This window comes from Chelonia mydas, chromosome 11 (genome assembly GCF_015237465.2).
Source record: "Chelonia mydas isolate rCheMyd1 chromosome 11, rCheMyd1.pri.v2, whole genome shotgun sequence".
Classification (NCBI taxonomy): Eukaryota; Metazoa; Chordata; order Testudines; family Cheloniidae; genus Chelonia; species Chelonia mydas.
Window position 1 is genome coordinate 55,562,096 of NC_051251.2, and position 15,623 is coordinate 55,577,718.

Genomic DNA, 15,623 nt, shown 5'->3' on the forward strand with positions numbered 1-15,623 from the left:
ACCCTACCCTACAGGATGTTATGAGGAAAAATATATTAGCAGTTGTGAGATAATCAGATGTAATGGTAAGAGAGCATTACAAACAAAGAAAAATCAGAGCAGCAGCAACTTTTGCGGCAAACTGGGTCTCCTAATGTCTTACTCTGGCATTTCGTTCTATTCTATCCTCTTTATGTGGATATGGAATGTCACTTGTGTATTTGGCAGTATATTTCAGAAATATTTAGGATCCCTAGAATGACAAAGATAAGGGTTGGAGATATTCTGGCTGTTCCCCAGTGTACAAAGTAGACAGGTTTTAAAAATAAAAATGATAAGAAAAAACACCAGACGAGACTGACTGCCTCTCTGCTGCTGTCCATTTTAACTGATAGTGTAGCAGATGGTAAAAGTCAGGCCCTGAAATAGTTTCATGGTATATCCAGTTCCCTACCTGCCTGGAGACTTTATTTCCCTAGTATCTGAAGCTGAAAAGCTGCTTTAGGACTGAACGCTCACGGTTTTGACAACAGAAATTTTTGGCATCCCTGAAAATGATTCTAGGTTTCATTAATTCTAGGTTTCAAGACTCCCCATGGCAGCTGAAAGATATACTTCACTGTCCGTTAATGCTTGCAAATCTGTTCATCAGTAAAGAAAACCATAAACAAGATGGTAGCTACCATCTCGTCTGGGTTGGTCTCCCTGAACTTCCAACTCCCTGCCCCATTACTCCATGAACTAACCCTATCCTTCTATGGGAAGAAAACAGGATTTAGGAACTGCAGCAATGTAGGACCTGGGTCTCTAATCCCATGCTTTCAGAAAGGGAGGTTAGGGGTGCATTTTTTATGCCATTTCACTCCATATCCCTTCCACTGAACATTCCTGCCCTCCAGTAGGGCATCATCAGGCTCATTTCACACTGTTCACAAGATCACTGCTTTTCCTGAGTCACAACATTGATGTAGAGCAGACTACCATTATAAATCAGCTCCCTGGTGTGGAAACAGAAGCCCTTCGCCAAGTTCTGTTACATCTGCAACAATGCCAGACTCTGCTGGGCTGGGGACTGAAGGACCTGGTTTGAGCAGAACCCAGAACAACCTAATGGCACGATCCCCAGAGTGGACACTCAGAACCTTCAGTAACATTCCAAAGCATCTCAGAATGATTTGAATACATTACACTGTACCGTACCTGCACGATATTGCCACCAACTCAGAGGAGTACTCACTGAACTGGTCTTTTTATTTCACTGAGAGCAGAGAGATAATCCCTTCATGGAGCATATGTCATTATTCTGCATTTAAACAATCTTTCTTGAATGAATACAGCAGCTTAACTGAGATGACTAGTGAATCACAACTTTTAGCCCCTCACCATACCTCCCTCCCCCGAAAACAGGCAGCTCCCATTAACTTGTTTTACATGACATGAGTAACGAAATATTTCTGTTTTTAAAATCTCAGTGATATCACAGCTCAATTTTGCTTTGTTGAATTTCTACAGCTACAGAGTGTTACATTTCATGCTAACATGACACTTTTGCCCTTTGCCTAGGGACCGGAAGAAAGGAACACCTGCCTCTGTTATGGCTGGCGCTGCAGTATAAAGTCAGCCCCTTTGTCTGGAGAGGACAGCCTAAGGGCACCAGCTATTTGTGAGGTGAGCAGGACACTGTACTCGGCAGGTGCTTCATTTCACCCTTCCTTTTCATTCCCTGCTCGCTCCCATCCATACTGGTTGTGGATATTTTTGGAGCAAGTTGGTGTGTGCACAATTAATATTATTATTGGTCTTTGTTTTGATTACTAGTTAGAGCATTTGTTTAGAAGAGTGTCTTTTCTGGCTGCTTTGTTGATTTTTGCATCAGGATAGTGAGTTCTCCTTGATCATCTTTGTTTTGTTGATTCTTCGTGGAGGAGTGTATTTGGGGGAGTGAATGAAACTCACCATTTTCACAATAAAGAATTTCCCCTGCCACATTTTGTGTCTGCTTTTGTGGTTTGTTTGAGTTGAGGGGAGGAAAAGAAGAGTTCTTCCTTTGTGTTTGTTACGTGTTTGGCAATGGCGTGAATGGAAGATGGTTCCGTAAGGGGAGGTTATATGATGGGAGAATGAATGAATGGAGGAACTAACCTAAATGGATTGAAGATACCCTAAATTAGGGCCTTAATGGGTACCAAACCATGTGCCTGACTTTAAACATATGACCAATCCAATTGACTTGACTGGGACTACTCACATAAAGTTAAGCAGCTTTTTCAGGGCATAAAATGTAAAATGCCTCTCTGAAAAGGATGTAAGCTTTGGGGATAGTAGAAGGAGCCTTTGGCCCAATCTACCCAACTCCCACTGATAAAAGCGAACGTGATGGAATTGGTCATTCCAGATTCCTTGTAGACCATCTTGATTATTTAGCACACGGTGTGGCTGTAGTATCATTAACAGGTATTATCAGCACCTCTCTTAGTGAGTATGCTGGCTATCTTTAGATAAGAAACCTTCTCTTCATACTTGAGTACTTGTCACTTACCACCAAGTCTCATACCTACACCATTTGAGAAAGAGAACTGAGAAAGCAGCGGCTACTCAACTTTAGGTGCATTGGAATACCAATAACTCCCATTTGAGTACCAGCCTTTGGCATTTAGCCTGTGCTTGTCAGGGTCACGAATAAGTCTGCTGCAGGGTTTGGATTGCGGTCAACTAGTCATTTTGTTCATGCTGGGCTCTCAGTAGCATTTGACACACTGACCATGGATTGTAGTTTCAGCAAATAGAGGGCATTGCTGTGCCTGGAACTGTCTTTTAGTTGTTCCAGTCATTCCAAGAGAAGAGCAGTCATATGGTGCTGATGGACAATTGTGTGTAATCACTAAGAGATTTAAATATCGCAAACCGCAAGGATCTAAACTATGACCCATAGTTTCAGATACATCGAGTTCGTTTCTAAATGCAGGGTAGGTATTACTGGCACACTGATGAAACCCAACTACATAGCTTTAGCTTGATGGCCACTGCTCTGGAGGCGTGTTTGGAAAATATTAGGTCCAATGCATCCATCTGCCAATTAACTTCAACCCTGGAAGAAAACAAGTCTTGCAGAAGGACAGCTGTCACCTACATGACATATCGTTCATGCTGACTCCCTACTGTAGGAAGTTAGGTTTGGGTGTCACTTGTGGTCAAGCCCTGAATGGAAACACATACTACTAGTGGCATATTTATCCTGGGACACTACAATAGCAATACCCTGTGCTAACGAACACAATATTAGATTGACTTTCCCTCTTGCAGGTTGTCATGTGGGCTTTTCGATTGCTTGTACCTTGTTCATAATACAGTGGCATAATTGTTAAATGCCAAAAACAACAGTGATCACATTATACCTGGCTTGCATTCTTTATGTTGGCTGCCTGTGAAGTGGCTAGCTGATTTTAAGCTAACATTGCTGGTTTTTAAAGCCCTACCCCTGGAACCCAAGTATATTTGAAATATCCACCTTGACTCTGATCTTGATGGTATGTTATATCTGCACAAAACCGGCCATTTACAGATCCATACATTGCACCTCAAGTCAGCAGGCAATTGTACATTTTCTGTGATGGGCCTAAATGTGTGGCATTCCCCAGACATCCATCTTAGTCCACATCTAAAATATTGCCAAAACAATTCGATGTTTCCCCAGCCCCCAGTGTTTATTAGCTTCTTATCCTATACCTCCCCTCCACCCCACACACTTATTTTATTTTAATGAATTCTCTAATTAATTTTGTTTTTATTCTATTAGGACTTTTTATTATGTTTCTATAATGTTCTATTGTACTTTCAGAACCATGTTATGAAATGCACAGACCCTTGCTGGGTAATTTGCACCAAGACCTACAAACAGTTAACAGCATCCCAATGTAAAATGAGGTAAAATAACAGACAGGCATAATTTCTCTCTCTCTCTTTTTTTTTTTAAATACCATAGAATCATAGAATATCAGGATTGGAAGGGACCTCAGGAGATCATCTAGTCCAACCCCCTGCTCAAAGCAGGACCAATCCCCAATTTTTGCCCCAAATACCTAAATGGCCCCCTCAAGGATTGAACTCACAACCCTGGGTTTATCAGGCCAATGCTCAAACCACTGAGCTATGCTGCCTCCCCCCCCACCCCCAAGCAACATTTGTTACTTTCAGGCAAATTGGGTTGCAAAGCAGCCCTTGAAGCTTTCCTCATCTCTTCTATGACAGAATTGTCTTTGCACCTTTGATGCCAGACAGATTAGAATTTCTAACAAGTTCATCCACATCATTCCAGGATTATCGCATGGATTTCTCCCAGTTGATTAAAATTACAGAAGGTAAAACAGCTCCTTTTCATGTGAAAAGTAACACTTCACAGCAGCCCAGTTGCTTATGAAGATTGATGACTGAATTAGGAAGGGGCACAACTGTGTAATTTGAATTTTGGCTGCCAGTACCTCTCAAAGAGTTTAACTTCAAAGAGAAGCTACCACTGTATTCAGTGTTTCAGAGGTGGCTGGCAGCCTTTTAAGTTTTACTTAACTTAATCCATTAAATTGGGAGCTCCCAATTCAGATTTTTAAATAAAAATCAAACCAAAGCAGCTGAGCTGGGGAATGGTGGTGGGGACTCCTGAGACATAGAGAAATCAGGTGACTTAAAGCTGCTTTTCATGTGCACCTCTGCTGTTTTAACATCCACAAGAGAAAGCAGGCCTCAAACTACTGCTGTAAAAAGAACATCGGGGCATATGGAGGACAGCAGGAGGAAATTAAAGTATCAAGAAATCAATAATTGGGAGGTGGGGGGATATTAATTTTTAGTTTAAATAGGAGGGAAATGATACTTCTCCCACACAACTCTGCCTTTTTCCTAATGTTGCTCCCTATACTTGGAAAAGCTCCCTCTCACCATCCTCAAAGTAACCTCACTCTTCTCCTTCAAATCTCTCCTTACAGCTTGCTCCTTTCATCTAGCTCTTCATAGTTAAACTCCTTTTTGGAGTCAGCTACTCAAGGTCTCATTACTATTTTTAATAAAGCTGGTCAAAAAATCCTTTTTTTGTTTTTGCAGAAAGTGGTGGAAAAAAGTTTCTTTTTCTCCCTAAAATTCCTCCTGCAAATATTCAGTTTTTTGATTAAAAAAAAATAAAAAAACAGAAAATGAATGATTGAAATAGAAAATTTCCAGAAAAAGTTTCATTTAAAAAAAATAACTGAAAATTTTAAAGCAGCTCTAACCTTTTACTTAAGTCAATTTTTTTAAAAGATCCCCAAAATTATATGTATTTATTCCAAACATAACATGCATATAGTTCATTATTTACACATTTGGAGTTTTACTACTCTACAATAAAAGCTCCCATCCGCTGCTCAGGACACCCTTGAAAATCATTTAAAAGCACATTAACAACCAGATTTGTCAATTACCCCAATCAAATCAAATAAAATCCTATAGCAACAATATAGATATAACAATCATCCTCCCCACGCAACCACTACCCAGCCCTATCCAACACTTGTTTCCTGACAGGAAGGGAGTAAAAGGTGAGTTTTGCACCAGGCTATCATACTCTAGCTATTACAGAGAGGGAACAGGGAACAAATTTTAAAGGTCTGGGGTCAAAACACCCTACCAGCCATACCCTCTCTTTGTACCCATGAGATTTTAGCTCCACTCACTAACTCTTGCTGATTTACTTAGTTGGACAAAGCAAAGAGAATAATGATGGCAGATAGAGATTAACAATTTATTGGGGGCAGGGACTTCCATCTCCTTACAACTTTTATCTAAAGGGCCAGGCATATGTATGCTGCTACATATAGAAGTATCTTTTTTGCTACTATAAACTAGTTCTCAGAGTGGAAGAACATTCCTGGAGTAAAAATGCACAACTTTCTTCAGCTTCAGGTCTTAGAACACGCCCAAAGGGTGCTCCAATGGCCCAAGGATATATACCCTTACTCCCTCTATACATAACTGTGAGGGGGTCTATCAGTTCTTCTCTGCCCCCAGCTGGAGGAGATGCTGCCATGACACGCCCCTGCTCAGGCCAGGCTACCAACAAGACTTAGTCTCCACAGACCTAGAAGGGCCAGGAGGAGACAGTGACCAATCAGAAGCCAGCAGGTCAGTTCAGGAGGCTTCTTCTCAGTCTCAGAGGCAGAACTGGGTGAGACTGGAACAGAGGAGGAGCTCTCCAGTGCTAGCCCCAAGTCCCAGGACCAGGTCAGGGCCTTAAGTAGGACTAAGTGCTTGCCTTTGAGGTGTTTTTCTGTAAAAGCACAGACAGCCAAACTCTGAATTTGTTATTCTATTTGACTGTTTTTAGACACTGACGCAGAGTTGATGGCAAGGGCCACCCTGCTCCAGCAGGCCACTAGGGATGTAAATATCCGTTTAAAAAGTTTAAAATTATGTCATTTAATTGGTTAACCAATTAAATGGTGAGGGGCTGAGGCCATCCGGTCCTGGGGATGAAGGTTAGGGTCAGTTATCCGGTAAGACTAATGCTTACTGGTTAACCGTTTCGTATTTTACATCCCTAGCCGCCACAACTTCTAGACTAAGGAAGGGCATACCTATAGTGCCATGGCTGGCACTGCAAGGGTGCTAAAAAGCAGCCTACATGTGACAATACCCTAAACACACTCAAGGGTCTGTTCAGTTTTCCCTTCCAAAGCATGGCTCTTTGTAAAAACAGCTAACAGAGGTGATTTCACAATGCTGTCAGACATGGAAATATCACTAACCATAAGCTGCTTTGTTTAGCAGACTTTGATAAAAAAGTCATAGCAACTAACAACCCTTAGGGACTGCTGGTTTCCATGTCCATGCCCACCCTGTATTACACACATAGGTACTTACGTTCCATAAAATAGGGGCCAGGTTCAATTCGCCATATGATTTGTCCTTTTTGCGTGCCCGTCACTCCGCGGTTCTTGGAATCCCAGAAATTGGCAGGAGAATTCTCATCTGCAACAGCAAAAAGAAAACCCCTTTCTGTAAAATGGTAACTAATATTAGCCACTAACATCAGTGGATTCTGCCCAGCATGTAACCCAGTTATAGGTCAGGTGATAGTAGCCAGGAAATGACTAGCAACAAGATAGAGAGGCCTTAACGTTCTTTCACATTTAATAATCTACAGTTCTTTGGGTAAATAACCCCTTTTCTTTATAATCTGCAGGTTTGGTTGTTGGTTTTTTTGTTGTTTTTTTTTTTTTTTTGGGGGGGGGGGGGGGGGAAGGGTGAGAGTAAACCAAAAGACCATTAATCTTGGATCTTACACTAAATAGAATGCTTGTTTGTGGTGGTTTCTTGTCCAGACTGATGGGCATTAAAATGAAACGGTCAATGATAAATGGCCTTTCACTCCACTGCTGGTATTTATATCCATTTGTGCAAAGAGAGCAGACAGACATATAAATATAGTAAATGTATGGCATCTTGTTAAAGGTAACCTGCAAAGGCAAAGTATTAAATTCCAAAGACTTTACTTAGTGTTACTTTCAATATCTAGGCTAATGGGAACAAGCAGCATGTTGCAACTGAAAACACCATTCTGTTTTTCATCTTAGAGGTGCCACATTGTACATTCTCATCAGAGCTGTCCCCCTCGCTCAGTCATGTGACAATCCAGCATTCCCCAGCTGCAATATAGTGAAACCCGATGGACAGAGCAGCAATATAGTGGTTCAGGTACATCAATTTTTTTAATATATTGTTTCTTTAATAAAGTATATCCCCTAGAGAAGAAAGGAGGAGGTTTAATGCTCCTAAGGTCTTGTCCTGCAAGATGCCAAGCAACTGCTGTTAGGCAGCTCAGCACTCTCAGTTCTTAGCTGACTCCAGTAGGCGTTCACGGTGTTCAAAACCTCTAGGATGCTCTCAGCAAGGTACAGGATCAGGCACTTAATAGAATGCATGGTATCTGTGAAGAAGTAAAGAAGGATTGGGCAAGGAAAATGTTACTCTTAAGTTAATTAACATTTTGGTGTTGGCATCAATAAAAAGAGATTTTCACCAGGTGACAACTTACTTTTCAGGTACCCAGGCTCTTGTTTGAATGAAAGGAATGCAGGCCGAGAAGCTGTTCACAGAGAGCAAAGGAGAGCACAACAGGAGTTGACTGCCAACAGACAAGCTGATGTAAGTCCATGTGGAATTATTTATACAAAAAGTTCACCCTGATATTTTACAAGTTTAATTGAGCTCAGATGCTTTGGTAGGCACATAACTAGGCTCACAGAGCCTTCTCTCTCACTGCACTTGTTTACCCATGTTAATTTTAAAAAATATTTCTATTTAATTGCATGGGCATGAGTGTACATTTCTACACTCCTAAAATGTATTCACTGAAAATGTAGCCCCCTCTGGGTTTTAATGTGCAGTCCTTATTCATGCAAGTAGTCCTTTTGGACTTGATGAGAGCACTCACATGAATGAGGGTTGTAGAATTCAGCCCTATGTTCCTAGAAATGTGTACCCTATCTAAGAAAGAAAAGAAGAAAAATACAGTTTTATTATTTACAATGTCACAAATATATATACAGCTTAGCTGAATTCTCTACACTGAATATTCAGCTCTGTGTGTGTACACAGTATTCTCCTGAATCATGGTACCACAATTAGCTGTACAATTAGTTTACCTAGAAGAACATATAATCTCCATTCAAAATCAAAACACAAGCTTTTAAATCTCATGGCTATTTTCAAAGATGAATGCAGTCTGATATTATTTAAAGCACTTGAATTTTATTTATTGATTTTGTTTGTATATAGTTAAAGTACAAGATTGGGTGTCAGAAGTCCTGGGCTCTGTTCCACAAACTTCCTATGTGACGTTGGGCAGATCACTTCATTGTTCTGTGCCTCAGTTTCCTTATCTATAAAATGGGAAGATGATGACTGCTTCCTTACTTTGAAGGCATGTTGCAAGACTAAAATTCATTTATGTTAGCATTGTGCTTTGAAATCCTCATATACAAGACACTATGGATGTGCAAAGAGTTATTGGCCCAAAAATGGGGAAAGAATTTCTGCAAGGATCATCTATCTGATGGAGTTCCTCCCTGATTGTTCTAGGCCGGCCCATGAATCTGGAGGATCTCCAAAGATTCACAAAAGGCCAAAGTAATCTGCACAGAAGCCCTCGTGCCTCCACACTGCTCTGGTGAGTACCCTGCTCCCTCAGGGCAGCATGGCTCTGCTCACACACTAGTCATAACTGCCCCTTGGAGATGGCAGGAGCGGGTGAGGTCCTGTGCGGAAAAATAATCTAGACAAGGTCTGATTAGTATTATCCCCATGGGGCTGGAGGGAAGACCGTGTGCAATTGCTGGCATCCTGCTCCTCCCTGAACACACCCAGACACTACCTCCATAGAGATAGGTGACCCCTACTTCCACACAGGAGTCGGGGAGATTTCTATGAAGATGGTCCTCTCTATGTTTGGATGTAGGGGTCAGGACATTCTGGACCACTATTATTAACTCCCAGTCCCAACCATGGTAACATCCTTATCAGTCTGAAACAGTTTCCTTATTCCTCAGTCACATCAACTGTCTACAGACTGTGATCCTGCATAGATTTACCCACACGCTTAACTTTACACATTAACTTCAATGGCATATTCATAGTGCATAAGATCAGGCACAAACAGGATCAGGGCCTAAACCATGTAAATGTTTTCTTCTTTATTATTATACCAACTTTTTCAGCGTCAATGACATGCAGCTCAATGCTGTGGCATTCCATCATCTCTCACCATTCAACTGGACACATATTTTAATTTTTCAAAGATCTACAGTGTAGCAAAGCACTCCTCACATACATGTTTTGCTACATCATGAACTGTACTTACCCGAAACAGTCACATCCCTTGACAATCTATTACACTGAATATTCGCTCAATTATCTGAAACATGAATCATTTCAACTTTTCATTATTATGTCTAGGGAACTAGTTGTCCGACAAGAGCCAGTTGCTGTAACGTGCTCTTGTTTCTTGAATTCAAGTATGAACTGAATTGGAGAGTGTTCTATTTAGATCAGATTCACAAGGAAAGACATTCAGTATATTGTACACATTAGCATGAAAACACAATGTATTGCTTCAGGTAATGGAAGAATGCAATAAATATTTTAAGCAACAAAATGTGACTTTATCAACAACGTCTCGACAACTAAAATGCTTAACATTTGTTCTTTTTTAAGGGCCCAATCCAAAGCCAACTGTGATGATTCTTGAGGTACCTAGGACGGAGAGTCATCTTGTTACCCCCTGCCTCCAGCATCAGGGAGTCTTGCCTGCGAGGGCTGGGTGTTTGCTCCCTAACACCATCAGCCTCTCAAGCACTCTGCTCTGGGCTATGCTAGCCCTTTCTTTTGCCTTTCAGGTTAACAAGAAGTGCACTCCAGTTCCCAAGTTCCCTTGAATCATTCCCCTGTGATGTCCAGCCCATGACACTGGCTACTCACCGAAATCCCAGATCCTCTGCTCCCAAAAGAGTACCCCAGTTTACCAGTTTCACTTTAAACCACCACTCCTGTATAACACACCACACTTGTAGTGAAACAAAAGAAGGTTTGTTTAAGAAAGAATAGAGATTCCACTGGAAACAAGAGACAGTGATGGAAACAAATGGTTACAAAACAAAATCATAAAACTTGAAGCAGGGCCTGCACTTATATATAGCTACCTTTCCGATCGAACAAAATAGGTTCCCACCCAAAGTTCAGTCTGTTGCAAAGCTGGTTGGCTTCACATGAACCAGGATCTAACCTTTCATTAAAAATACCCCAAATACCCACTTAATAAGTTGTCTCCTCAATGAATGGATCCAGAGTCTCTCTTCCCTTTGTCTGCTATAAATGTTCCTTTTTTTTTTTTTTTCAAACCTCCATGTGGTTTCAGTTGTTTGCAGTTGTCTTTGATGGCTTTCCACTAACTGTTCTGTGATGGGGCAATGGTAGACAATTGTACTTTTCCTGACCTCACCAGCTAACCAGGGAGGGATGGCAACTCCCTGATGCATAAGTAAGCCATCGCCACCTGATATCGCTCCCTGGGTGACACCTTTTAACCTTAAGGCCAGAAGGGCATAAATGTCAATATAGTTACACTAATCCTTAAATATTACCTGAACACACATCATGCATAGATTAGGAACAATAATAAGTGACAAGCTTTCAAAAGAGACCTTACATGTTACCCTTTATGGACAAATACCCTGTAAGCAGTGTGTTTGATGTTGCAAGTTTGTCAGGTCTGAGATGAGAGTTGTTTGCAAACAATAGGGGACCCTTTGCCAAGGGGCCTTTGTGTCACCCACTATAGTCATTGGGAGTCTTTCCATTGACTTCAACCAGCTTTGGAGCAGGCCCTAAATGAAGAAGCTGCAGAAGGTGCAAGCTGCCTCTGAAATATTGAGTAGCTGAGAAGGTTCCAGATTTTCCTAACATTTCAATTTGTTTAGTCAGGATGTAAAACAATATCCTATGTAGTTAGCATCCTGCTTCTCTCCCCTTTCAGCAAGAAACACTGCCATTTCTAACCATGCTTCTAAATCAAGTGTAGTCCTCCTTGGTGCTGCAACTGCTAGTATAACAGAGAGGTGGGGAAAATTAATAAAAACGACAGATTTGCGAGACAGCTCACTCCACACAAATTATAAATTTGTTTGTTCGGGGGAGGGGCTGGTTTTTTTTTTAAAAATATGGTTATCTGCTATTTGTTATGTCATTCAACGGGAAGAATGATTATCAGTGGGAAGATAATTTAAAACTTCGGTGCATGGATTTAAACAAAAAAAATATTTTCCTTACACACCAATAAAAATGAAAACTAAACTAATATACAAAAAAAATATATATATACCTATGGACTGACTCACTCTCTCACACATACAGAGAGAGAGAGAGTTAAAACTCTGAGCTAAATTCTCAGAAACTAGTTCTGTGGTCCTTGGTCTGTTGAACTGCAGTCAAAGTCCTGAAAAGGACTGGAAGCCACAGGCCAGGACTGCTGCATTCATCCATGGGCAACTTCAATTTTAAGCAATTGTAGACCCTTTTTTGGCAGTTAATCCTATTGCTATTTGTTCAGCTGGCTGATTGAGTTGGAATCTGTGCCAAACAATTTGTCTACAATCAGTGACCACAACATGCAATAAACTACAGTCTTCATACATCAGTAATTTGCCAAGTCAAATTTCCGCTCTAGCAATGCAAGATCCCCAAATTCCTGTATGTAGTTATCTCTTTGCCTGGGTGGGAAAAAACCCTAAGAATGTTCTATCAGACACAACAAGCTCTAGAAATTAACAATTACTACATAATGATATAATACAATTTGGTGGATGTGGGATTCAGTTAAGTTCTTTCAAACTGCTGATCTACTCCAAAAAAAAAAAAAATGACTTGTTCAAATAGTATCGAGTGGTTCCATGTTAACCACGTCTCAATTACTTCCAGATCAAATTGTTCAGTTTATGAGTAAATTAAAAAACAAACAAAACAAACCTACTAGCCCTGTAAACGAAACCTTGAATCTGAGAATCAAAATGAATTTTTTCCTTCTCATGCTTCATCATCAATAATAAAAGTTCTTCAGACAAATGAGGCTCCCAGATCCAGCTGTGTAACCCAATGTCCTCAAATTGTGTCTTCTGTGACAACTGTGCAAAACTACTACTGCCCACAGTTTTACACAGGCGTAACAGACTGGACCTTAGTGAACAATCCTGTTGACAATGCGCAAAAAGGAATAGAAGCCAACTCATTTTTCCTTGCCATTGTTAACTCTGTAGGGATACCTAGAGTAAAAACAAATTTGTGTCACTGCTGTCAACAGACATAAGCTGGGATAATGTATAGCAAACAGCCTTGTTGAGTAAGAAGGTACCATTTTTACAAAGTCACTTTTCAGACTAACTGCGCTACCCTTATAGTTCTGGTTTCATTTTGCTACTATAGTGCTAGCTTCATCATGCAGTCTCAGCTTTTAATTGCTGTCTCTTTACTTTGTTGCCTCGGATAAACAGTTTCCACAGTTAACACTGAAAATATATTCCTTGTTTAGCCACCAGGCATTCTAACACTAGTGAACACACGAGACATTATCGGACTGAATTCCTGGAATTACCCTTAATCCTTGGTGCCACAGTTTTGCTGAATGGGCCAACAGAAACTGGGATTGCTGTAGAGAGGATGGCCTCAGCCTTCAGAAGAAATGCATCACTTTAGTGTGGTCTTCCTGGCTAATTAAGTAGTAGTATTTGCGTACTTTGAATGGGCCTGAGGCTAGATGGTCATAATGAAAGGTCTGGATGGGGAGATCTATATCAAGGCAAAATGGGGGAATCTGCAGGGCTTGACTGGAGAAAAATGAAACAGAAAATTCTCTTTCCCCTAGAGAAAAGTCTCCAGAGACCACCTGATTCTACCCATGGCCCTCAGCAGTCTGCACTGGTAGCATTTCCGTTGAGCCCCAGACAGAGTTTAAACCTGCTCTCCTATGGCAGAGAGCAGCAGTTCTGCCTGCATCCCCATCCAAGCTGAAAGACCTTGCCGGTAGGGCTGCTTCCAAGCACACAGGTACGACGAAAATTAAACACTCTTTTGTTTGCTGAATCAAGCCCAAGTCTGTATGGTCAGAAATCCCTACAACTATGTATCCTGGGGACCAGATAAGATTTGACATACACGATTTAGAACTGTAAGAGGAAAACTTTTGAAAAATAATTTTTAACAAAGTTTGTGTTTTTTAAATTTCATTAACAAAAATCATATCAGGTGTTTTTTAAATTTACAATTTGATTTCAAGATACCATTATGGAGCAGCTCATTGTTCTATGCAAAGATTATGACAGGCATCCAGTCAAAACATGTTTGACTTTATTCAATATCGTTTTAACATGCAAAAATACTAAAGAGCTATAAAAAAATCATCTGAGATTTTTCCCACATTTACAAAGTCATAACAACAGCTACATTATCCAATGGATGAAATATAATCTTCTAAAAAATAAAATAAAAAGAAGGCCCTTCTTTGATTGGCTGGCAATCAAAGATTTGCTATATTTGTTAAATCCATAACTAAATATCTCAAGAGAGATCCACAGCTTCATGTCACAAATTGAGAGAGAAGATTAATGATCGATGTCATATAACTACAAAACAGAAGGCTCTCTCTTACTTGATAATTCTTGCTTTGTTAAAAATAGATTGATTGCCTAGGAAAGATAGAACAGGGTACGCTGAAGTCGTTTTACATTCAACTGTGGAATTCTCAGTTGGGGTTAGGTTTCTCCTATACTTACAAAAATCCGAGGCATGAAGACTTATAGCATAGAGCAGAGGTTCTCAAACCGTTCAGGTGGTCCGAGCTCCATTCAGGTGGTCCGCGGATAGTTCCCTCTAAGGTGCGAGCCTGGACGGCTGCACACAAGAGAATGAAGGGCCACCCACCTAAATAGTGGAGCTGCGCAGGCGTGGCTCCACTAATTAGGTGCCTGGACCCTGGAGAAGACGCACGTGTAAGGTGAGGTGGTTGCCTTGGGGGGGGGGGGGGGGGGAACAGGGTGAAGATGGGAGGGGGAAGTGGGGTGAGAAGAGGGGGTGGGGGGAATTTGGGAAATGCAGGCCTGTGGCGGCCAGAGAATGAGGTGACTTTCCTCAGCTCCGGGGCTGCAACTGCCGGGGAGAGACGGCTCTCCTTCCCAGCCTCAGCTCTGTGGTTGGGGAGAGACCCTCTCTCCTTCCCAGCCCCAGCTCAAGGGCTGCCATGGCCAGGGAGAGAGGGCACATCCATCGCATTAGAAAGGTAAGACTACGGATATTAAAATAGGAGTTGTGTGCTTTTATGTGTAGAACAAAAAATCGTTAATTATTATTAAGGGTTTTTTTATATAGCGCTTTTATCCAACATGCTTTACAATAGTTAGCTAATGGTAAAAACAACATTTGGAAAGATCGCTAAGTGGTCCGCTGAGACTTTCAGTAATTTTCAAGTGGTCCGTGGAAAAAAAAGTTTGAGAACCACTGGCAAAGAATCTCATCGACTACATATTACTGCTACCTCATCAAAGAATGCACGTTTCAGCTGATCTTGTTTTCTCCTCTTTCTTCTAACCAGCTGAAATTGTAAACTGGGATTTGAAAATGAAGTGTTTCAGCAAAATATGAATCCAAGTACTTAAAAGGTCAAGTATTCTCAAAGGCTGATAGAAGCAATAACACTGCCTCCTAAACCGAGTCACACCCCACCTCAAATGTACTGCCATTTATTAGCATCTCATAACACAGGATCTGTACTGCTGCTGAAGGGTGAGTATCTGACATTAGAAATCCTATTGCATCGAACGAGGAAAATAGATTTATTAAACTCTGCGTGTCATACCTTTTTTGCTACTCTGCCCGAGGAAAAAGGATAAACTCCTAAAATATACCTCCTCCGAATCATTTGTTGGTATTTTATACAAGTTGAAAAGAGTTAGAAAACAGAATCTTCTAACAACATTACAAAATTACCAAGCTTGAGGCTAGCCTGATAGTAATAGTGCTCTGAATGGCCATGTGCAGATCCATGCTCATTTTCTGGGCTCAGTTTCTCTGGGTTG

At 40.9% G+C, this 15,623-nt stretch overlaps 1 protein-coding gene across 7 annotated transcripts in view; it reads right to left on the reverse strand.

Annotated features, from left to right (window-relative positions):
• HECW2 (HECT, C2 and WW domain containing E3 ubiquitin protein ligase 2) overlaps positions 1–15,623 on the reverse strand; it is a 247,776-nt gene that overhangs the window by 105,980 nt on the left and 126,173 nt on the right. For all 7 annotated transcript variants that reach the window (XR_006284811.1, XM_043525153.1, XM_043525152.1 and 4 more), the window contains one exon: positions 6,868–6,975. Coding sequence is in view for 6 of the 7 variants with exons in the window: in XM_043525153.1 (XP_043381088.1) it covers positions 6,868–6,975 (108 nt within the window). In the remaining variant the exon portion in view is untranslated. The remainder of the gene's footprint in view (positions 1–6,867; positions 6,976–15,623) is intronic.